Source organism: Carassius auratus, unplaced genomic scaffold (genome assembly GCF_003368295.1).
Source record: "Carassius auratus strain Wakin unplaced genomic scaffold, ASM336829v1 scaf_tig00011723, whole genome shotgun sequence".
Classification (NCBI taxonomy): domain Eukaryota; kingdom Metazoa; phylum Chordata; class Actinopteri; order Cypriniformes; family Cyprinidae; genus Carassius; species Carassius auratus.
In genome coordinates this window covers 1-21,807 of record NW_020524237.1, presented here as the reverse complement: position 1 = coordinate 21,807, position 21,807 = coordinate 1, and the positions used below count along the sequence as shown (strand labels likewise).

At 39.4% G+C, this 21,807-nt stretch overlaps 2 protein-coding genes across 2 annotated transcripts; one reads left to right on the top strand and one right to left on the bottom strand.

The window, feature by feature from the left end:
• Window positions 1-1,443: 1,443 nt before the first annotated feature.
• Window positions 1,444-4,981, top strand: LOC113073262 (APC membrane recruitment protein 2-like). Its single transcript, XM_026246150.1, has one exon. It carries the CDS (start codon window positions 1,614-1,616, stop codon window positions 3,582-3,584), a length of 1,971 nt encoding a protein of 656 aa, XP_026101935.1. The 5' UTR covers window positions 1,444-1,613; the 3' UTR covers window positions 3,585-4,981.
• A 6,344-nt stretch (window positions 4,982-11,325) lies between these two features.
• LOC113073261 (pleckstrin homology-like domain family B member 2) lies at window positions 11,326-21,337 on the bottom strand. The gene is made up of 9 exons (XM_026246149.1): window positions 21,206-21,337; window positions 20,988-21,131; window positions 20,051-20,156; window positions 17,610-17,808; window positions 14,431-14,521; window positions 13,948-14,094; window positions 13,446-13,665; window positions 13,272-13,357; window positions 11,326-12,662 (listed from the first exon to the last, which is right to left on the bottom strand). Exons 1-9 carry the CDS (start codon window positions 21,275-21,277, stop codon window positions 12,522-12,524), a joined length of 1,206 nt encoding a protein of 401 aa, XP_026101934.1. The 5' UTR covers window positions 21,278-21,337; the 3' UTR covers window positions 11,326-12,521.
• Between the last annotated feature and the right edge of the window lie 470 nt (window positions 21,338-21,807).

Sequence of the window (21,807 nt, the reverse complement as noted above, 5' to 3'; positions counted from 1 at the left end):
TGCTTTGAAAAAAAAAAAAAAAAGCTTCTTTCATTTTTTTTAAGTTTTGTGTGTGTGGGTGCAATCTCCATTAAGTTATTTTGTTTTTAAATCCAGATGGGCTTGGCTCATGAATATTAATTAGATGATGTAAGGTTCACCCAGTAGTCCTAAATGAAAGATGAGGGCTAACCATAGTAGATTACCACTTGCTAATTGCATGTTTATGCTTTCTACTGCAAAGCGACTGTCTGTTGGAGACCTTTGATTTATTCTTATTTTCATGGTGGTTGAATTCTATGGGTTGAATCTATGAAAAATAATGATTATTTCACAAAAAGTAGGGTAGACCTGTCTCTTCAGTTATAATTGTTGCACCCCCCTCATCCATTATATATTAATGCCTAGAAATACATTGGTCAAAAGGTGTGGGAACCCAATTTATGCGCTGTCAAAATATTTATAACATATAATGTTTCTTACCAAATGTCACCCCTGATGTGTATATTCACACCACTAAAAAAAGAAAAGCCAAAAGCTTTCAGTTGTTTAGCAACTATTGCACACAATTGGACTAACTAATTGGTGTTGTGTAACAGTGGAGGAGTGTGGTAACTGGCGTCCCCCTGGGCCCATATGCTGGAGGCAGATGGACTGCGTGTTATTAAGGGGTAAGTTGAATATGATCAACCACTCCAGACGGCCTGAAACAGGTGAGGACCACCAGCGTGAGCTGATCTAATCTCATTTAAATTTCATCAGCCATTTCTCTAAACTGTTTCAAGTGTGTGTTGTGAATGCATTCATTATAAGTGAGTGAAATGTTTATCTAAATCTGCCTCATGTCTTCATACTTGTAATTTATCTAATCAACAGTTTTTGCTTAAATCCTAAGTACAGGCGCTACACACAACTCACATGTTTTCTTGAACCTTTTCATCTGAGGAGTATTTTCAGTGGCTTATTTTCATTTACACTGAGAGGTTTGTGCACATTCCTTTTATTTCCCCTAACACACTTGATTGTTGAGCATTTCTGGAAATATTCAAAACCATTGTACTTTGGTGTTATGGACAAATCCATAGCACAACACTAATTCCATTATGCCCCTCATATAAACATGAGTAAAGAATGCAAAAACTTTCTGTCAATTATGTACACACACGCACACATATTTGTACACAGTTGCACTCACACGCACATGAAGACGATCATGATGTCAAAAAGCAATACACTCATTAATTCTTTACAGCCTGCATGTAGATGCATATCACACCTCTTCAGTGAGAATAATTGAGGCAAGAAAGAGGAGAAGGATATGTGATGTTTGCAGTGTGGGGGATGAGGGTGTGTTTGTACGGAGGGGGTGAGCTGTGGGGGCGGAGAAAAAAGTGCTGGCTCGCCTCCAGCACTGACGAAAGCTGCTTAACCCTCCCAGTTACCATAGAGACTGTCAGGCGCAGCCACCAGTGAGAGAGAAAGAGAGCGAAGCAGGGAGAACACCAACAAGCAAAGGCAGCAGACAGAAGTGGAGAGGGAGAGGAAAGGGAAAGAAGCATTTAGAGACAGGATAAAATAAAGGAGAGAAGAAGAAAGAAAGAAAAACAGAGTGTGCAGCAGAAATAGTGGCAGCGATGGAGGTTCAAAACGAATGCAGTGAACCGCCTCCATGTGATCCTCAGCCACCAGGAAAGCTAAACAAAGCTGCCTTCAAGCTGTTCAGCAAGCGTAAGTCCGGCAGCAGCATGCCAAGCATCTTCTCTGTCAAGAACAAAGGGGAGTCCACCGGTAAAGCCACTGGCAAGACGCTGGAGCTTGTTAGGAGCAAAACCCATGATGGCTTAATAACGGACGCTCCTTCAGAGCTTGACGGCCAGCGGAAAGAGGAATCTGCCAGTAGCGATCAGCTCCACGCCGGCACGCCAGATGGTGTGTCCGCTGCCCCCCTCCGCAGCTCCATCACCAAGTCTTTCAGCTTCTTCTCTTTACTGCGCCGGAGCAGCAGCCGTGCAGGAGATGGAACCACTACAGTGGGACGGCGAGGACGAGGACTTAAGGGGCTGTTCAGCAGCATGCGTTGGCGGCGGAAGCCCCAAGTTCAAGAGGACTCCTTAGAGGTGGCCAAGGAGGTGAAGGAAGGAGACCTAATACTTTCCTCTAGCTCCGGCAGCATGAAAATGGAGAAGGACATGACACTAACTCTTGAGCCCCTGCCGCAAGTGTGTGAGGAGACTCCTCTCCCAAGGGAAGCTGAGAAATGGAAGGGGACATCTATGCAGGAATTACAGGGTGCTAATGAATTGGAGTGTGGTAACTTTAGTCTTCCTCTTTCAAACCAACATATAATCACAGAGGAGTCTCCAGTTCCATCTCCTTCACCACTCCGAGCCCAGACAGAAGGACTCCAACATGATGAACACAGCAGTTTGACACACTTGTCCTCCATTCCAACCTGTGCTTTGACCCCACCAATGGAGCACAGCACAGCTGACCCACAATCCGAGCAATCTGTGGATCGCCTTTGTTCCATGTTCACCGATGTAACTTCACTAAAGAGTTTTGATTCTTTAACAGGCTGTGGTGACATCATTGCTGATCCAGAAGAGGATTCTGGGAATGGGGGAAGTGCCACGAGCAGTGGAACCGGTAGCAGTAGTGGGGGATGCATGGGTCACAGATTAAGCGGAGCCGGGACAAATTCAGAGAGATGCTCTCCTGCCAAGCCTCCACTTCGTCCTCAGGTCAGTAGTCTTACATCTATCCATGCTTCTTGCTACATGCCTGCCCACCAAAGACCACGTGCACCCCCTAAAAAGCCACAAGGCAGTGGAGTTGTCGCCTACATGGGTGGAGGGGAGGAGATGGCTAGTCCAGAGGGTGTTAATGATGCTGACATGCAGGGTCTATGGCATATGCTGCCCCAGAAGGGTGAAGACTCCCCAGCCCCACGACGAACAGAGCCTGTCCTCCATCATGCACCAACTCGGCTTGAGAAGAGGACACCACAAGTAAAGGCACTTGGCCTCAGTAAGATCCCTGTGAGCGGAGGTAGCAAGATGGGAAAACAGCAACCCTCACGTCCCTCACCTCCCCCTGTCGATAAAGAACTACAGGATGCCCCACCAAGTGATGAAGGCTACTGGGATTCTCCCACACCTGGCCCAGAAGATGAGGACAGCTCCTTCCTACGCCGGGAAGGTTTGCTGAGGGATAGCTGCTCTGGAGATGCACTTTATGACCTCTACGATCCTGATAGCCCTAGCGCTGCTGGCTCAGATGATGATGTGAGTTCACCAACAAAATCTGCAAGTGATCTAAAAATGAACTTGCCTTCCCCAAAATGCTCATCTTCTGCCACTTCCTCATTCCGTTCCATGAAAGGCAGCACCAGCCTACCTCGAGATTCCAAGATCCCTATCAGTGTGAGGCAAACACCACCTTCCCACTCTTCCAGCCAAGGCACACTGTCTTCCAATCTTAGCCCCACTTTAACCACCCCTCCTAAAAAGACTGATGCTCCAGCACGCACCCGAATCCCTGTCTCAAAGGTTCCTGTCCGTCGTTCCAGCAACAAGAGCACCCCCACTTCACAAAGCAGGAAGTAGAGAGCTTGGAGGCCCATCAGATTTTTGACAATACAAATCTATCACAAGAGCTTTAGGCCAAAACACAATGTTTGTTTTTTTTAAATAAAACAATCAACTTACACTTCTTTGATTTCACCCATCTACTGAGGACTATATCTTTACTGTGTTTTTATATCTTCAAAATTATTTTTTTGTGATGTTGCATATTACACCCTAATGTAATTAAGAGTTTTGTAGAATGCACTGCAATATGTAACACATGACATTCATAATAATGTTTTCTTGAGGTTTTTGTTTTTTTTACACCAGCCTTTCACAGAGAAATAATAAGGTGAGAATGCTGAACCTAAGAAGAATGTTTAATATCATAAAGCTTCTAATTCCCTTCCATTGGATAAGTGAAACGCTAATTTCTTGCCCTGTCGTCCCAAAAGCACTGTGTAAAACGCAGCTGCAGTCTTTTATCTCTCCAGTATTTTACATGTAATGAATTCGGAGAACTGTGAGAGACTAAACCAAGCACTTCAGACACTCCTAAATAAAGCTGCATGGAGTCTTGTACATTTATACTGGATCAGGGAACAACCTTTTGTTCAAGACACACTTTCGTATCACACAACGTGACTTCCTATTGATATTGATGAAAAGTAAGACATTCTTTTTACTGAATCTTCACTTTTCTTACTCTTTTATATTGGAAAAGGACCTCCCTATGACCTCACTGTGGATATTTGTGCACTGCTTGTTTTGTCTTTTGGAAAACACGACTGTGAGTATCCTCCTTTTTCACAGTGATTTATACTACTCTCGCTAACCTGGACATACTGAGCTGGATATTTTTGAATGTAGCATGACATCAGTCTACACAAAGGTCTGTTTAATTTGCCTGCTCACTGCTCAATAAATAAAGGAGAGAGAGATATGGAGAAGCCCATATGTATCATGAATTATCTGTCTTCCGTCATCTGACAATTCTTCTGAAGATGTTATTATCCTTTGCCTCTAAGACGTGGACTGGGCTTCCATAGTAAAAGTTTTCAAGTGAGCAATTGCTACAGAAATTGTCTTCTTAATCAGTATTTTTTTGGTGAGTTTTCTAATATAAAAATACCAAAATAACCCTAAAGCTACATAAATTGGCACTGAATTTTTTTAAATTAACAAATTATTTTTTACAAGAAAAATATTGATTAAGAAATAGATTTTATGCAGTATTTGGCTTGGTCCACCAGTCAGTAATACAGTTTTTACTCTGTTTTTCTTAACTACTAAGACATTTTTTTGTAAACTGTAAACACTTTTCTCTTCAGAAGGCCCATGACATGCCTTCTTTCTTTTATACATTTCCTTTCTTTAAATTGTTCTTTATTTAATAAATAAAACAACTCTCTGTGTACATCCAGGAAGTTGACATCTATTCAAGTGTGAATGCCTGCATCATTTTTACACACACAAAACGGCCATGTGGGCAGCTTAGATGTTAGCTTTTTTAATCGCAGAGATGTAAAGAGCATCCCAGTTGCCTTTTTTGCAGCCAGTCACAGTTTGCTGGGATTTAAATCCCACCCGTTAGGAAGGAAGAAGAAAGCTGCTCTGGGTTCATCTGTCGGCATGAATCCGGTTGACAAAGGGAGGTGTTTACTGTGGGTTATGGGGGAGAATAATGGGCTTCCATTGTCATGGATCTGTTATTGATGTGGTTTTGGGATAGTGAGGTGAAAGAAGGAAGTGTGTGTGGAGTGAATACAGATAAGAAAGAGCTATGCTCGATTTAGTGCTTGTTCATTAAGGCCAAGTGGATAGAGACATGGATATGTGTGTGTGTGTGTCTGAAGGGGGGATTTGGTGCAGTCCCAACAGTAATGGTGCAGCGAAAAAACATTCACTCCTGAACAGCTCTTGCTGCAGTGTGGCTTCTTATGTAAAAGCCTTATGTAACACCATAACCCTCTGATATCATCCCTACACATTAGAAACCTGCTGGAATGTTTGTGTGCACAGATCTATTAACTGCAATGGTTTAAATAATTGGTTAGCATTCGCCACAAATGAGTTGTAATTGGGTCAGCTGGATTTACCCTTTAAAAATGTGTTTTATCTTTCTGTGTGTGTGTATAGTAGCAGAAAATGAGACTTTACTGCTGTATGCATATGCAGAGCTGACGGAGTGTGTATGTGTGACTAATGGTTGGATGGCCTAGTTTTAAAAGACCTGATTCTGTGAATGAAAGAGAGAACAGGGTCAAAGTGAGAGAAACATGGTTTATTTACAAAAACACTATGGTACTTTGGTATATCTTGATATGTTATATTTATAAACCACATTTTAACTGTTGTATGTGTGCTTCAATGAATACCATGGTATTTTGGAATGCCCCAAAACATGAAAAAACAATGTTTACAGTGGGAAAAATGCATTCTAAACATTGACAGCAGGTTTACAATAAGCTACATAATGGTGATTGGGACATGATGTGTTGACGTATCAATGCTCAGTAAGACAGTTAGCTTGTGGCTGACGGAAGGGGTGGCTTAACCTGATGATCCCCGAGCTCATATTCTCATTAGCTCTCATCGCACCTGGGAGCCGGATGGGATACCCCAGGGCTCTATCCTCGGTTTGACACCCGCAGGGGCTTAGAGGCCCTGTTTAATAAGCCCAGAATCTGTTCTAAAACTAGGGCCAGAGGCTGAATCATTAGTGTGGTATTTCAGCAATCATGCTCATGGTATATACCTTGAGTGTTCGGATGTCTCTTATGCTCACCAAGGCTGCGCTTATTTGATCAAAAAATCTGTAAAATTGCAATATTCTGAAATATTATTGCAATTTAAAATAACCTTTTTCAAATCGATTTCGTATTGATGCATTTTTACATTTATTAAAACTTTTTTTTTTTTTATGAATTTAATTTATTTTAATGTGAATTCATTTATTCCTGTGATGGCAAAGATTAATTTTTATCAGCCATTACTCCAGTCTTTTATTCCACATGATCCTTCAGAAATCATTCCAATATGCTGAATTAAAAAACATTTCCTATTATTGTATAAACAAATGTGCTATTTTATATTTTTGTGGAAACCATTATTTTTTTTTTTTTTTAAATTGTATATTCTTTTCTTAAATTATTTATTTTGATCACAAATAGACAAATATGTACTTTTTATGGATAAAATGGCTATAGATTTGGCATATTGTTAAAAATGTACTATTATATAACGAATCACGGTACATGTTGCTTTTGCCCACATAACAGTGTAGTTATGACATCTCCTTGTTCCATGTGCTTGTATCCTGTATCCTGTGGCTTTTGTTTTGCATGTGCTAGAGTGAGAGAGGGGCAGAAAAGAGAGAGAGGAAGTGAAGACAAAAAACTGTTATGTAGTGAGTGTAAGCAAAAGGTCTATTTAGAAGGGGCTTTGCTTGGGTGGAATTGTATTGAATTTGATTACAGTGAACAGAGAGAAGATACATAAGAGCACATTTATACAAACAAGTGAAAAAGAAGGAGAGAAAGAGTACTGTATTTCAAGACAGAGGGGGATTGTCTGATGTAAACCAAAAATGTCAAAGGCTCTAAGTGGTTAAAAAGGCCATCTGACATCACTTATGGGCTACTATGATCCTAAAAGCGAAATAATTCAGTCATACACAATGTAGCAACAAAGGACGAAATGAAAAACTTGAGTAAAAAGTAAATGAATGGTCTCACTCACTCCCCTCTTTTCTCAGAAACACTCTTTCCTTCATTTCCAGGGAAACCCGAAGCGGTTGCTTAAAACTTCTCAGGGGGTTGCCTGCTATCCTAGACTGAACTTTTGTTTTGTACTTGAAGTGCTGCTAGTGAAACGCTCCCTGTTTTTCCTGTTTGACTGCTTTTAGTAGACATAAAACTTGATACGTAGTAAACATAGACATCTAATATTGTTTGCTTTCTCTGCTTCCTCTCTTTCTCCCCTTTTCCGTTATGTTTCCTCGCTAAAAGTCGCACAGAGGAAATTCCTAATTTTCGAGCCAAGTGGTTTCTACAAAAGAATATTATCTGTATCTTTAATAAGCTGAATGATTACTCCAGGTGAAACGTGTTTGTCTAAATGCTGAAGCTGAAATCTCTCAATCTTATGTTTAAATTTGGCCTGTTTATCAAGACACAATATTTGCTTTTAACTGATCTACTCAGCCTACTCAGCCCCCCCCCCCCCCAACAAATATGTCTAAAACAAACAAACAAAACGGTTTTGTTTTCGATTGGTCATGTCTTGGTCAGCAAAGACCACCCTATCAATAAAGATCACATGATGCTCCAGTGCCACCAGGAAGAGACGAGACAAAAATAAACTAACTGATATTTGTTGGTTTGGCTGCATCAGTGGATACATACTAGGATTGCATGATCAGAAATCTGTGTTTGCGTGCATATGAAATTATAACAAGGGGGTTTGGCCATTCAAAATCTGCACCCTTCATTTCACATGCTTGCCCTACTACACAAATCTCCATGGTAACCTCAGTAGGTCATCCAATGAGAGGTGGAGGTGGGGCTGGGGGGCGGGGAGTATGCGTGGCTGACGGGAGAGTTTTGTGGACACTGATTGGAGTGAGAATGGTGCAATGTGAGTTTGTGCAAATTCACACACACTTAGGAGACTCAAATCTCATTTCTTACACTCGCACTCTTTCATTTGCTGCAACCTCATGAGAATAGCACACCCTTTAGTTACTCTTTAGTTTCATGATTTCAAAACGATACTTTCTGGTTGACGGTGTTGTTCATATTTCTTCATTTTTACAACAACTCTGAGAATCTCTACCCAATGGATGATGTCATTTCCTTACAGCCGTTTTTCTTCCTAAACTTCCATCAGCATCAATAATAAATACACATCCAAAACTTTTCATGTATAATTCATCCTATCTGAGCCGCCGTCTCTGAAACAAGAGGAACAAAGTGACATTTTTCTACGAGTTTGCAAGTGAAAAGTGTTGTGAATTATTACTTGTCTGTGGTGTGAGATGCTAAAATACACCAGTCACTCAAGCGCAGACGGAAGTCAAGCATGAAGTTCAGGAAGAGCCTCCTGTGGAGGATATATTAAAAAAAATCCATCTTATCAATATGCTATCAATTAGCCTCGTCTGCCCTGTCAACTTAACATTGTTAAATCCTTCGATCTGGAAAAAGAGAGAGAGAGAAGGGCAGAAATTATGAGGAGAAAGGGCAAACAATTAATCTCCAACCTATTTGTGCTGAACCCTCACTTTGCAGGCACCATCGCTGACATTTATGTGATGTTCCTTTGGCAAAAGAACCCTCAGTAGTGTCACTGATGGATCCCTGTCATGGTTCAATGAATATAAATGAACCACGGAACAGTAATTCAGTCATGATTGGTCAGCATTGTGTTCCCTATCACTGCCACTTATATGGATGCTCAAGGTCACATGATCTCTCAAGAAATAAAAGTATCAATTGCCTATTCTTACGTTCATACAGTTTGCTAAAAAAAAAAATTTTCTCCTTCAGATATGACATTGATTGTTGACAGCAAAAATATATATACACACCGTTACGGTCCTCAAATCTTTGGATCATGTCTTCTCTTATGAAAGGAAAAATGCAGGATTGACACTTACTAAAGCTAGGTATGTTGTTCATTATTTAATGAAAAGGGGCATTAATGTGTTTTTATTTTACCAGAGTTTGCTTGTGCTGCTTGAACAGCATATTCATATTTTTAAAATGAAAATAAAACGGAATTGTGGGTGGGGGTAGTGCATGTACAGTGCATAACCTAACTTGGCTGAATGTCACTTCACTCACTCAAATCAGAATTTAGTTCTTTAGCTTGTGGTGTCAATGTAGCTTATGTGTGTTTTGAGGGAACACTGCTGCTTGTCTGCTGGTGTCATATGTGCTTAATCACTTTCTCTACAGAAAAGCACCACTTAGACGCAGACACAGACACCAATCAAACACAATCATGGTCCCACACAGGACAGGACCGGACAGGACAGGACAGGGAAAGGCTTATCTGACACTGCAGCTGGACACCAGCTGGGCCCCACACCATATATGTGGACCACCATGAAAACGCAAAAAAAACAAAACAAAGGTGGGGCCAAATTACAACTCCTTCTACACATACATTTACTAACCGTAGACCCTCCCCCACTGAAACACACCCCTGAAACGGCTGCTTCACACACAAAAGCCTGAGGTCAAGTTCACTTGCTGATGAACTGCCTCAAGTCAGTAGACAAGGCAGTCACAAAACAGCAGCTGTGATGCCTCTGACACTCAAGCACAAGTCTCTAACCTGTAATTTCACCCCGCTAAAGCGTAATGTGCCTTCTTCCATTAACTAAAAAAGCTAGATTAAAAATGTATGATTTGTGTGAAAGTCAGAGGCTCAGGAATGAGGTCATTTAAGAGCTCACAAAGCTGTTAGTGTCTATGCTGGCCAAAACATATCAAATAATTATGTGAATGCTAGCAAGTGTGGGATTTTGTTGTACATATGCAGCATGCATTGCATTCTTGCATTACTGCGGAAGTAACAAACTACAATAGCAGGCAATATAAACATGATGCATTTCGAGTAAGCTCTGTATCCAAATGAATACTAACACATTATACAGCAGGCAAAGAATTGTGAAATTAGTATTTATGTCCAAATGTGTTGTGTTTGCAGAACAATAAGTGAAAAGTACCCAGATGGCTTACTACTTCCAGCGAGATTTTGAAGTGTGCGTGCATTGGGCACTTTTTCCAGCGTACATCATGTTTATGTAGAAAGTAAATGTATTTTGAGGCCTAATGCCATTCCTAAATCTGCAGATGGGGTCTAAATGCATGAGGAAACTCCCTCGGGATCAACCCTAAGAAAAATGTCCTGTCTGTGTATGTGTATTCTCTGAGGACAGATGTCACCGCGTAAGTGCATTTGAGCGGGAATCTCTCCGGCATCAGTTATCCTCAAACAGACAGGTCGACGCTTGACAACATGGGGTCCTTCCCCTTCTAATATATTAAAATGCGTTCAATATATTAATGTTATTATCACGCCAGATGCGAGTGCACACAAGTGTGTCCACATGCATCTCATTGCAGGGAGAGCTATGAAAGAAATTTAGCCAAAACAACGGGAGGTAGAAACTAAAGAGGGAGATGACTGACCGAACAAAGGACATAGATGGAAACAGGATGTTTTATTGGGAACACCGCAGCCCAAACACCTTCCTTAGAAAGTGCGGTTTTAAAGGGAACTGACAAATGATTTGCTTGGCTCTAGTTTGCACCTCCTCACGGGACAATCCTGCGTACACGGTATTCGCTCGAAATGAAGGACAAGTAAAGGACAGTATTCCCACAAAAGAAAACCAAATATAGGACATTAATCATAGCTAGGATGATGTCAGACAACCTAAACCCAGCATTCACATCCTCACAAGGCTGTACATGAAAAATTAGAGCAGGCCTGCAGGGCTCAATACTCATGCACACGCCCGGAGGACGTTTAGGCTGAAATGTTCACGTGCATGTAAATCCATCTGTTTATCTAGAGTGCAAAGCAGGTTTATAAGCAAGAAGACCTGGAAGAACACTCAATCTATGTGGTAATCCTGAACAAACTGACTAATCTACTCACCACCCTGTTATTACTCAAATCCTTCATTTGATTTCGGTCCAGTGCGTCTTGTTTGCCTGCGGGAAACGATGTAATATGTCTACATGGACGACTATATACTCACACGACATATTCAAAGGTTTATCAAGTAGACAGAGATCATAAACAATATACATATGCAAAAATAAAGATGCATGCATGGTAAACAAGAGTATAAATATACATCTCAAATGGGTATTAACAATATTCAAAACAGACTACTGGTTAACTCACAGATAAAAGCTTATGGATAACGTTTTCAGCATGGCTGTCGCCTCCTGCTGGTGGTAATGAAATTACACATCAAATTCAGTCTGATTGGACTTGAACTAATAAAACCACACAAACTAGGACAATAAGGACATGTTGTATTGTAGTACTGGCTTTACCTGAAGCTTAATTCTAGGGATCAAATACATTTTACATTTTCTGCTGACATCAAACCAAATACAAGTAATCATAGCCTAAAAATGGGCCAAAAGCATTTAATACAGTTCATAAAAATGCAAAAGTTACATATGCATGATGATAAAATGATCAAGTATTATAAGACATACTAAAAACTTAGTCTCTGTGTAGTATAATTCTAAACGGAGGATGTTTTATCCTGTGTAATACCTGAACGGCAAGCAGCTTTAGTGTTTCGGAAGTTTGTAATGAATAACTTTAGTGTTAAAATAGCCACACATGCGTGTCTTATAGCACCTTTGATTAATCTGAATGTTGAGTATAAAAGCATATATCAGTATAATATAGAAGTGAAGGCACTGGCAAACACCAACACACGCAATGCATCTAAACTCTATATCGTGTGGTCAGTGTGCATTTCATCTTTGGCACAACAGCTGACAGCTGTTTATATTATAATGTGTGTGTCCCTGAGGCCCTGTACACAAGATAACAAACAGACCACACACAACGTGGCACACTGGCACTAAATATCATTTAACACGTCTTTCTCTCTTCACACAATCAGACAGACGAAATACCAAAAGACACAAACATACACACAAAATCATAGGATATGTGTTCCATTCCATCTTCTGGGCCGCCAAGCAAAAGTTCATGTTGCATAAAAAATATATATATAAAGGTAGTGAAGAGAAAAGCTTCAATACTGTGGATTGAGATTGGAAAACTGATACGAATGCAAAAATAATACGATCAGTTCAGCGTTTGGGGGAATCAGTACTGAAGCCAGCATGTGAATGAGTGCAGATCAAGTCCAGAAGTTTTAAGTCCACACACTGCACATATCATTCCTTCTCTGCTAGCATAAAACATCTAAATCATGAACTGAGTGTATCCCTCTGCCCCCGTTACGATGACGTCCATCCATATTCTCATAGCTTCTGGAGAGGGTGCCACCATGTAGTAGACGCGATCATGAGTCTTCACACTGAACGTAAGTGAAGGGTTTGGACTCTGAGAAAGAGAGAGGGGTAAGATTACAGGTTGGCCTATAGGGGGCAGCAATGAAATATTTAAACAGGGGAGTCCACACATTGGTCCCGAAGGGCCACTGTCCTGCAGAGTTTAGCACCAGCTTGTCTCAACAAACCTGCCTAGATGTTTCTAGGATATCTTTTAAGATCTTTATTAGCTGGTTCAGGTGTGTTTAAATGGGTTTGGAGCTGAACTCTACAGGACAGTGACTCTCCAGGAGTAGGATTGGACACCCCTGAATAAAAAAAAAACAAACAAAAAAAAACCTTGTTTATTAATGGTAAATAACAATAATTATCTTATTATAGACTTGGCTTTATTGTAAAAGTCAGTAACATACTGAACGTTAGCCATTTATAGTTTTCATAATAAATGTCATGGGCATATGTTAGCTCTTATTAATGATTTTAAATGTTAAAATGTTCAATAAAATACATGTTATTAATAATTAATGTCAACATTTAAATGTTACAATTATTGTAATTAAATATTTAATTATTTTAACTTATTAAAATCAAAATTATTGTATACACAGTGCATAAATTTCATTAGACTGATAAGTATTTATCAGTCGCAGAGGAAAAGTACCTTGTGTGCACTCTTTAAGTGGTCGTAATATACTTCCTCTATGGCCTGGAAATAAATCACTCCTTTTAGTTTGGCTTCGTGTTTATCTGAAACCGTACAACAAGTACAAAAATCAATACTGATATCATTTCAAACCACCAGCTTCATGAGTGAGTAAGTGAAGGGGAAAATGACCTGCATAGTAGCTTAAGGTCCTGCGGTTACGGTCGAAGACAAACCAGCGCTTCTTCCAGGTTTTGATTTTGCCGCCCATCTTAATGAGGAAGCCCCTGCAGGTTTTCTCTGTGATGGAGACGTGGTAACAAGTCTCTGTGTTATGGCCGGCCGAGTCGATGTGGCCACGAAGGTCGAAGTCGTCCTTTCTTACGGGTAGGTAGCGCGTGAGGGGACGAGACTGTGGCAGGGTCACAAAGTATTTGTGCATCAGTCAATTAGATTTATTTAAGTTAGTTCTTATGTGGCGATTAATATGTGTTTAAGCATGTTTCCATGTAGTTTCTAGTGTATTTTGAGGCTGATAATCTGTTCTGAGTGTTTTATTATGTTGCTGTGTGTGTGTGTGTGTGTGTGTGAGTGTTAATGCGGCTTTGGGTTTCACTCATGTCTGTGATGTTATGGGGTGAGTTACAAAAATTTGTATGAAATTTTTAAGTTTTCGTCCTAGCACAGAACTCACCTGTGCTCTCTGTTTCTCACGAAGTTTCACCTCTCTCTCAATGAGTTTCTGCCTCCTGCTGGTTTCTTCTTGTAGCCGTTTTTCTAGCTCTTCTCGCCGTCTCCTCTCCTCTTCAAGAGCCCTGCTTTTATTCTCCATCTCTCTCTCCTGAGACACAGAGAAATGACATTGCTCTGTACCGAAACAAGTTGCTTTTTAAAGCTGCACACAATTAGTACTCTCTGTTCCAGCCTAAACGCCCACGAACGACATCAGAAACAGGAAGAACGACTCGTTTCCCACAGCTTTCCTGCATTTCAGGCTGAATTTGTTTCTGTTTCTGGCTGACCGAGAAACTTCTAATAGAGCAAACAAGCTCACGGTTTAAGATCCATGAAGCCACATGGGGTTCACTTGGGTTTATGGCGTGCCGAAAGACTGGATTGTAAAAAACTGATGGCAGCTCTAGCAAGAAGTGGCAGGTTTGTGTGGCCGTTTCGTTACCCTGTGTTCCAAGAGCCGGTGCTTCTCTGCCTGAGCTTCCCGGAGAAGACGTTCCATCTCCTCCATCTTGGAAACATTGGAGGTGCTGGCGCTGCAGAATAAAAAAGAAAAATATTGCCTATGAGATAAGGCATTACATTTTACTTTTCAGAGCGAATGCTACAGCAAAGAAATCTCAACTAGGCATGCGAGAAGAATGCATACACTTGCAAATGTAAGCATGTCCTATGTGTATTTGCATGCATGTATGTATATGCTTGAGAACACAGAAGGAACCAATAAAGCTGGTCAGCACTGGAACACATTAACAGTTCAGGCATAGAGAGCTTGAGAGTGCAGCCCGCAGTCTGACGTCTGATGCTTTCCATTTAGAGTTCAAAAAGAACACGTGGAATAGATCTGACCAGCCCCTCCTTTCCGTAGAACTTCAAATTTCCCCCTAAAACCTTCACCTCACAGCTTGGCTCTGCAATACCATCCTTAAAATCTTCACCTGTAAAGAATGTATGGGAATCGTCTTCCACTTCAAACCCTGTACAGTCCCTTTTGTCATTACTGGCATTCCATAAAACAAAACATACCCTCCAATAATACACTTTCCAGTAACTGATGATGGACAATGGCAAAAAAAGTTCTTGCAAACTACAAAAGAACGTAGCAAGGTTGAAGCCTAACTGGTTTTGGATAAATTAAATGCAATCAATCAGCGTGTATAATTTTCTGTCAGATATGCAGATAAAAATCAACACATAACTGTCCAGGAGTAGACAAGATTTCTATTGCTGGTTGGAGGAAAGAAAAGACCGATCACAAATTACGCAAATATTAAACAGGAGGACTAATCATAATTCATTGAGCAGATACTGAGGATTTCATAGCTGTCAAACAGATTTCTAATTACTGTGCCAGTCTTGCATGCAAAGAAGCATTTCTAGAAGTTTCTATAAATGTGCTTCAATCAGCTGGTTTCGTTTTGGAACCTGATGATGGACAACTGTCAGTCATAAACAAGCCGAGTCTGCATGCATGATGAAGAAGGCTTTATAGTTCTTATAGTAGGTTTACAAAAGCTTGTTTTGACACTTTGTTGTTAATTCATGAATAAAGATGAAATTCAAAGATGATCTCAAACCCAAATCAATACGATCTCATCATGCACACATCAAACCCATCATGCAAATCTGCTCCATTGTGTCCATAACGGATTTAAAATAAATCACCAAGACATAACATGTGGCCACCTTGTTTCCATCTTTTCCATTCCTCTGCACACATTGTATTCCTCTCATGTCCTTCATCAATCAGTTCTTTCATCTTTATGGTATCTTACCAGTGATGCCGGAGATGAACAGAGGTCATTCCTGATTTAGAACCCAAAGAACCAGTAGAGAGAAGTGGAACATAACACACAAAGACCCAAGAACAGCCTGAACCCGCGCTCTGTGGCTGATTACATTCAAACTGGAGGGAAGAAACCCTAAATCGGTTTCCTCTAACTGTTCCTGCTGTAACCCGAGTGGATCCATCCCCGGAGCAGAGGAGGGGGTACCAACGGTCCTTCTCAGGCCCCTCAGAACTCACATTATTCAAGCAAACCACTCAAATTACACAAGTGCCGATCTGCTGCCTCCAGCACACACGCACACACACGCATACAGCATAAACACACATCGCTCTGAGTAATGACCTCATGTGGTCTCATCTGTCGAAGTTTTTTCATCAAGGTCTTCAACTAGTCACTTTCAAACAGACTTGAGGTTTACGGTAACCTGCACGAAACCAGTCACCAGAGCATTCAAATGTAGTTCCAGGATTTCAGTTGCTCTGTCTTTCTCTCTATTCTTTCCTAACACGTTGCCCTTGTTCTCAATATTTCATTCATTGTACCCCAGACAGAACTCTTGGAGTGAACTACAATAAGAGCTATGGAAATGTTTTCAATTACAAAGACATGGTATGTGTCATGGGTTTATATGATCCATCTGTAGATCTGAAGAAACAAACTCCAGCTTGAATCTAAGTGGGGACATACAACCTATTTCTACTGCTTTTATATAATATAAAGATATCTATATAATATAAAGACATATATATAGTTTAGAATTAGAGCAGTCTCTTAGGCTCAACAAGGCTGCGTTTACTTTATCAAAATCTCCTGGTATATGGCTCCATTGACTTTGGATTTGATAAAACACAATGGACCAACTCAAGCAGACGTCACGGCACCCCAAATCATCAATGACTTTGGAAACTTCACACTGGACTTCAAGTAGCTTGGATTCTGTGCCTCTCCAGTCTTCCTCCAGACTCCAGACCTTGATTTCCAAATGAAATGCTAAATTTACTTTTTTATCTGAAAAGAGGACTTTGGACCACTGAGCAACAGTCCAGTTCTTTTCTCCTTAGCCCAGGTAAGATGCTTCTGACGTTGTTTCTGCTTCAGAATTGGCTTCGAAGCCCTTTTCCTGAAAACGTCTTGAGTGTGTTGACTCTTGATGCACTGACTCCATCTTCAGTCCACTCCTTGTGAAAATCTCCAAAGTTTTTGATTCGGCTTCGCTTGACAGTATTCTCAAGCTTGCAGTCATCCCTGTTGCTTGTACACCTTTTTTCTACCCAATTTCTTCCTTCTAGTCAACTTCGCATTTAATATGCTTTGATACAGCACTCTGTGAACAGCCACCCCTTTCAGTAACAACCTTCTGTGACTTACACTATTTGTGGAAGGTGTCAATGATTGATCAATGACAGATTTTCGGTCTTAAATGACTGTAAAGAGTTGGGAGAAAATCGGATGTGTCAGATCCGTGTCATATGCATCAGGTTTTAACGAGACATCATTGATTTTAAAGTGAAACCTGCTGAAGTCGGTCATTGATGTAAATCAAAGAACAAAAGAAAAAGAAAAATCCTTAGACTGTTCTAGTCGCTGATTAACTTTTTTAGCTTGAATAAGGATTGATATGTATAGTTTATGTATATAATATAGTTTATATCAAGATTCTTTTAAAAGCACTTAAAATTAAAAGTTGTTATATATTTCAAAATAATGGCTTTCAATTATACTGTAATGTTGAATGACTATAATTAATAGACTTTTACAAAAAAAAAACAAGATACCACCAAACAAAGTTTTGTCAGATCCAGACAGAAGACAAAAAACAACAACACTCCCTTACCTGGAGACATTGTCGGGCGAACAGGCAGAAATGCTGGTTTCCATGCTGTCTGAGCTGTCCACACTGAGCGTATCAAAGGCACGGCCGTTATCTTGGTAACCAAAAGAGTCTAGATAGACATTGGTTTGTGAGGATGCACGGCCACCGAGATCACTTAACCGCATTCTGTGCTCCTCGCCAATGTGCTGCTGACTGTGCCCTGAGAAACATGCCAAGAAAACATGAATTTAGCAATAATGTACAATATGAAATAACACCACATGACTTATACTTCCTGTTTTCAGGGCCATCTCCGCTTTACCTGAGAGTTCAGCATCACTTCTAGGAGAAGATTCTCCATTTGTGTTGCCCAACTCAGTTTCCTCTGGCCAGACACTGCCCGGGGCACCCTGGGGCCCTTTACTTTGCTCACAAAGACCAGCCACCGTGCAATAATGTCCTAACCACACACACTACTGTTCAAAAGTTTGGGGTATGATAAAAAAAAAAAAAGAAATTAATACTTTTATTCAACAAGGATACATTAAATTGAAAGAAAGTAACAGTAAGGGCATTTATAATATTACAAAAGTTTATATTTTAAATAAATGGTGTCGTAACACACTTTCCACAAAAATGCTATCAATAATTATTATAAGAAATGTTTCATGAGCACCAAATTAGAATTAGAATGATTTCCAAAAAATCATGTGACACTGAAGACGGGAGTAATGACGCAGAAAAAATTCAGCTTTGCCATCACAAAAATAAATTACATTTTAAAATCTATTCAAATAAAAACAGTTTAAATGTTAAATTTGAATAATAGTTTTTGGTCAAATAAATGTAGCTTAGGTGAGCATAAGAAACTAATTTTTTTTTTCAAAAAAATTAAATCTTACTGACCCAAACTTTTGAATGGCAGTGTATGTAAGAAAATACCTTACTCTGATTCATAGACTGGATCCCAAGCCCCTAATGATGCCCTTCTTCAGCTACAAGTCCAGAACAAAGAGATAGATTCATATATTTGCGCTTAATACCGATTTAGATGCTGTCTCCTGAAGATACACTGTTGAACAACTAGTACCACTAGATTTAGCTCAGAGGATATGAGACTTGACTTCACTACAACCTTGATAACATCAACCACATCAAGAAAAAGCAGAGACCCGCCTCTCTGATGATCCGACTCAAGGGACCTTCAGATAAACCATCCGATAATACGGTCAAGCGTTTCATCTACAACAGTGAACTCATAATGCTCACATATTCAAAAAATATAAATAAATAAATAAATAAATAAAAAGCTTTAGTGATTTAACAATCAAAGCTGCGGAATTAAAAAGAAAAAGTTCACATATAAACCCATCAGGTCAGATATTTCTTTGAAAAATAGATTGGAAGAATTTCCTGTCCTTCATTGTCCCAACATTCTTCCATTATCATTACAAAACATATAAATAAATGCAGAAAGTTTCCACCCAGATGGAACAAACGCTTCCTATTGGAGGACATGGAGTCCTTAGAAGGAGACTCAATTTAATTGGTCTTGATTGGCTTGTTTTGATGGTCCAGAGCCTTAATGTGGCAAGCTTACAGAGTTACTACACAAACAACTCCTAAAACCAGGTGTGACCATGGTGTTGTTGCATGCTGGGTGATGAAATTTTTTAAATCAAGAAAGGTGAGGTCACATTTACCACTATTCTGAACATTTTTTACAGGTGTTTGAATAGAAATCTATGCACTTGTGGGTGAAAGATTTTGCACCTGATCGCACCTAAACGTCATATATTCGAAACCATGCCTCATTCCTGTCAGAAGACCCATAAACACCCACCATCAACTCTCTAGACCATAAACAGCAGTGTGAGATAATAATTAAAGTCTATGAATAGAAAAAACAAAAACAATTGACTACAGACACACCTCATCATGCAGGACTGAATTACTAGAATAACTTCACACCATTGTATGAAATATATCATCTCATGCCTTTGTAATGTGTATAAAATGGCAGCTTTATTTCATACAAGAGTCAACCTCATCAAATAAGACCCATAAAAGGCCCTGGTGAGTCAAACAGTGCATAAAATTGAAGAAACGCTACAGGTTTCTCCATTTCAGTGAGACCAGACACATTAAAAGCAATGAGAGTTGGGTTGATATCAGTCAATGACAGAGGCAATGAATGTCTCCCAAAGGAGGACATTCTTCGCCAGAGAGGACATGCTAAAAGACTTTGACATTATTTTAATAGAAATTATATAACAGGCAATCGAGACTAGTGTAGGCAGACTACTGTACCTTTCTTAGATTTGCCTGCAGGATAGAGAAGGTAATTCAAGATTAGGTAACGTTAACTTATGAAGCATCATCATTTCTGATGCGTATGATGCAATGCAGCATAATAACACTGTATATTTTAAACAGAGTGTGTTTGAGGTGGAGAGCCCTACCCTTGTGCAGGCGGTGTGTATCCATGTGTGTCTCTTTAGGGGTGATGGCAAGGGCTCGGTTCAACACACTCCCACAGCTGGAGCTTTGAGCTAAAGGTGGATGGGACTAAACACAGGGGGTGATGTTTGAGTGACTTTTTACTTCATACATACAGTCTCATTCAAACATTTGAGGTCAGGAGGATGGTTTTTGAAAATTATAAATGTACTATTTTGTACAATTATAAATGTCTTTGTCACTTGATAAATTTAAGGCATCCTTGCTAATTAAATGTATTATTTAAAAAAAAAAAACTACAGTATTGTATAGTTAAAAATATCTGGATGTTTTTATTTTTTTATTTATTATATTATATTTTATAATATAATATTATATTATATTAACCAAGAAGATAATGTGTGTTAAATATTTGCGTAAATGATTAAAATATTTTCAGATTTGAAATTCAAATAAATGAACATGGGCTAATTATTTATAATGAATTTTACTTAAGTTCACCAAAACAATTCAAAATAATAATAAACGGCAACATTTACAGATATACATTTATTAAAATATTGTAAAATATGCCAGGAAGTTCCTACATAAGTTATTACAAAACCGGACAGTGGGCCAAATAACATAAGGGCTAAATAATATTTAATTTGTTTTATTATTAATAAAAAAAATATATATATATATTATGAGTAATATCATCGTGGCAATCAAAGTTCCTGGTTAAATTCCATAAATGCAAACAAAATAGTGAATACATAGTAAAAAAAAATTATCCAGTACATATCTAGTTTATTATAACCATATTTTATTTTTTTGGTCCATGGAAATGAACAGAATATTTTGGCCACTGTACATTTAAGACTATAACAAACTCTATATAAATGCAATTAAATGCAGAGTAGAGACTTCTAAATATGTAAATGTATAATGTATTCTTACTTTAGAGGGTATGTTACGACCAAGGGTGGCACAGGTGAACTGTGGGGTTATGGTGGGCTGGGTCTTCTTCCGAGGAAGAGTGTCACTCAAATGAGCTCCACCTCCCTTACCGTACCACTTCCTTTCTTCTAGGGTGCGGAAATGCTGAGGAACAGAAGGTTAAAGGTAAGAGATGTCTCTAATAATTGCACTCATACATACATACTCGCAAGGTTTACCTGTCTGTGATGGCGCTGTTTTTTGGCAGGTAGAGGAGGAGGAGGAGGAGAAGGGTTGAGGAAGGTGACCATGTCTTCAGGCCAGTGCACAGAGGGAGGTTTAGAATTGGGACGAGAACATGCAGTGAAAGAGGAAGAAAGGGATGGAGGATGACAGTGGACAGGAAGAGGGAGAGTGCTTTGGAAAAGAGAAAATCAGAAAATAAGGATGCAAGAAGAAGGTGGCTATAGTTTGCTTAAAGGGACATATCATATATTTTTTTTTATTTGCATTTATGTTTTATGCTAAAAAGGCAAAATGATGAATTAAAAGTTGCAAAAACATGTTGTCCAGAAATTTGGATGAATAATAATAATACAAATTATTATTATTATAATATAGCATATATGATATATATATAGATAGATATGACCCCTTTAATTTAAAAAGAATCAGAGGAAGGGAATCAAGTAATAAATAATTCACACAATACAAATACCTTGAAATCCCACAGTGAACATGTAACATGACCTTTACTCAATTTCCAAAACTTGGCGTGTGCACACTAAAGCCAAACTAAATCCTGGACACGCTTAATGCCTAACACACATAAACCATCCTG